Source organism: Pundamilia nyererei, unplaced genomic scaffold, assembly GCF_000239375.1.
Source record: "Pundamilia nyererei isolate P.nyererei 1_Seehausen unplaced genomic scaffold, PunNye1.0 scaffold00514, whole genome shotgun sequence".
In the NCBI taxonomy this organism is placed as follows: Eukaryota; Metazoa; Chordata; class Actinopteri; order Cichliformes; family Cichlidae; genus Pundamilia; species Pundamilia nyererei.
Window position 1 is genome coordinate 96,702 of NW_005187915.1, and position 1,403 is coordinate 98,104.

General features: G+C 43.2%; 1 protein-coding gene across 1 annotated transcript in view; it reads right to left on the bottom strand.

The window, feature by feature from the left end:
• The window catches only part of mblac1 (metallo-beta-lactamase domain containing 1), a 2,842-nt gene extending 1,995 nt beyond the window's left edge, over window positions 1–847 (bottom strand). The window contains exon 1 of the mRNA XM_005754159.2: window positions 258–847. Within this exon, the coding sequence (XP_005754216.1) occupies window positions 258–677 (420 nt within the window). The 5' untranslated portion in view covers window positions 678–847. The remainder of the gene's footprint in view (window positions 1–257) is intronic.
• Window positions 848–1,403: the final 556 nt, after the last annotated feature.

A 1,403-nucleotide genomic window follows, 5' to 3' on the forward strand; every position in this document is an offset into this window, starting at 1 on the left:
TGATGCCTTCAGTGAGAATTAATGTAATCCGAATGAGAATACTTTATTAATCCATAAGGTAATTATGTAAATGTAAATAGTGTAATAGTTCATTACTGCGTAAATAGTAATGGCAACTGGTACACACACACACAGTCCGTGTTTGCATCGCGGTGGTTTCAGTGTATTCCAGCTAAATGAAGATCAAAATAAGAAATAAATCTCTCGGTTCAACCTTTAAATTTCAGTGTGTGTTGTGACAAAAATGAAAAACTCACATGTTCATCAACGGTGTAAGTCTGTCCCTCTGCCAGCTCGCTGGGACTGTATCTGTCCCCTTCACTGACGTCATATCCTACAATCATCTTTGCAGTTGGGAAAAGACTCAGATTTCCAATGTGGTCTGAGTGTCCGTGGGTGCCCACGACCAACTCAATGTTTTCTGGGTCCAAACCTCTCTTTTTTAAGGTCGTCAGAAGGAAGTCCCGGTCCCACGGCCCCCCAGTGTCGACCAGGATATTCTTCAGTCCCGTTATCAGAGTGATGGTCCCGTCGGCTCTGAAGTTCCCGTCAGTCTCCGGACAACAATATCCGGGTTTCAGGACGGACACGGAATACGCCTGACCGCAGAAATCCAACTCCGTCTCTGACAGAGGGACTTTCTTAAGGGAACAACATCCACCAGAGGATACCTCCATCACTGCAGTTACGGAAGTGGTGTGGAGCGTTTCTTCTTCTTCCTGAAAAAGCGGAGTAAACAGAGAAGTCTGCTGCCCTCTAATGGTTGTTATCTGTTACTGCGGGTTTAAACCGACGACTGAAAGCATCTTTTATAAAGTCATTGGGTTGGAGCAAAGCACGAAGGAGTATTAGGGCTTTATTCAGAAAAATATATTATTGATCAGTTTGAGAATAAAGCTGAAATAATACTCTGGACTTTACTCTCTTTAGTATTAAAAAAAGTCTGTGGTGATTATCGGCCTCTGCAAAACGCCTTCTGTAGATGAGTTAATGAGATCATACTTCAGAGTCAGTTTTAGTCATAAGAAATGATTTCTCTTTCAGCACAAACACAGTGTGGTGATAAGAATAAGGACAATGAAGAGATGGAACCGAAAGCAGGAAATGAAATGGCTGGAAATAAGACAGATGCCAGCATACAGATAGTTACACCCTCGTGAAAAAAGACGATGTATGTTGTTTCACAAGACACAGTAAGACAGCTGGTCAAGTTGTCTGTGTAGGTTCACCCTCATCTAGGTCATGGGAATCTAGGGAGCTTAGAAATAAGAGCAACTGGACTTCTTACGTTTCCTGAAGACGTGTCACTTCATATCCGAGAAGCCTGGAACTGAAGAAGCTTCTGGATGAGACACTGGGAATGTCTGAGGCCCCAGTCTGCCAGTTCTTCAACTTCCACCTCA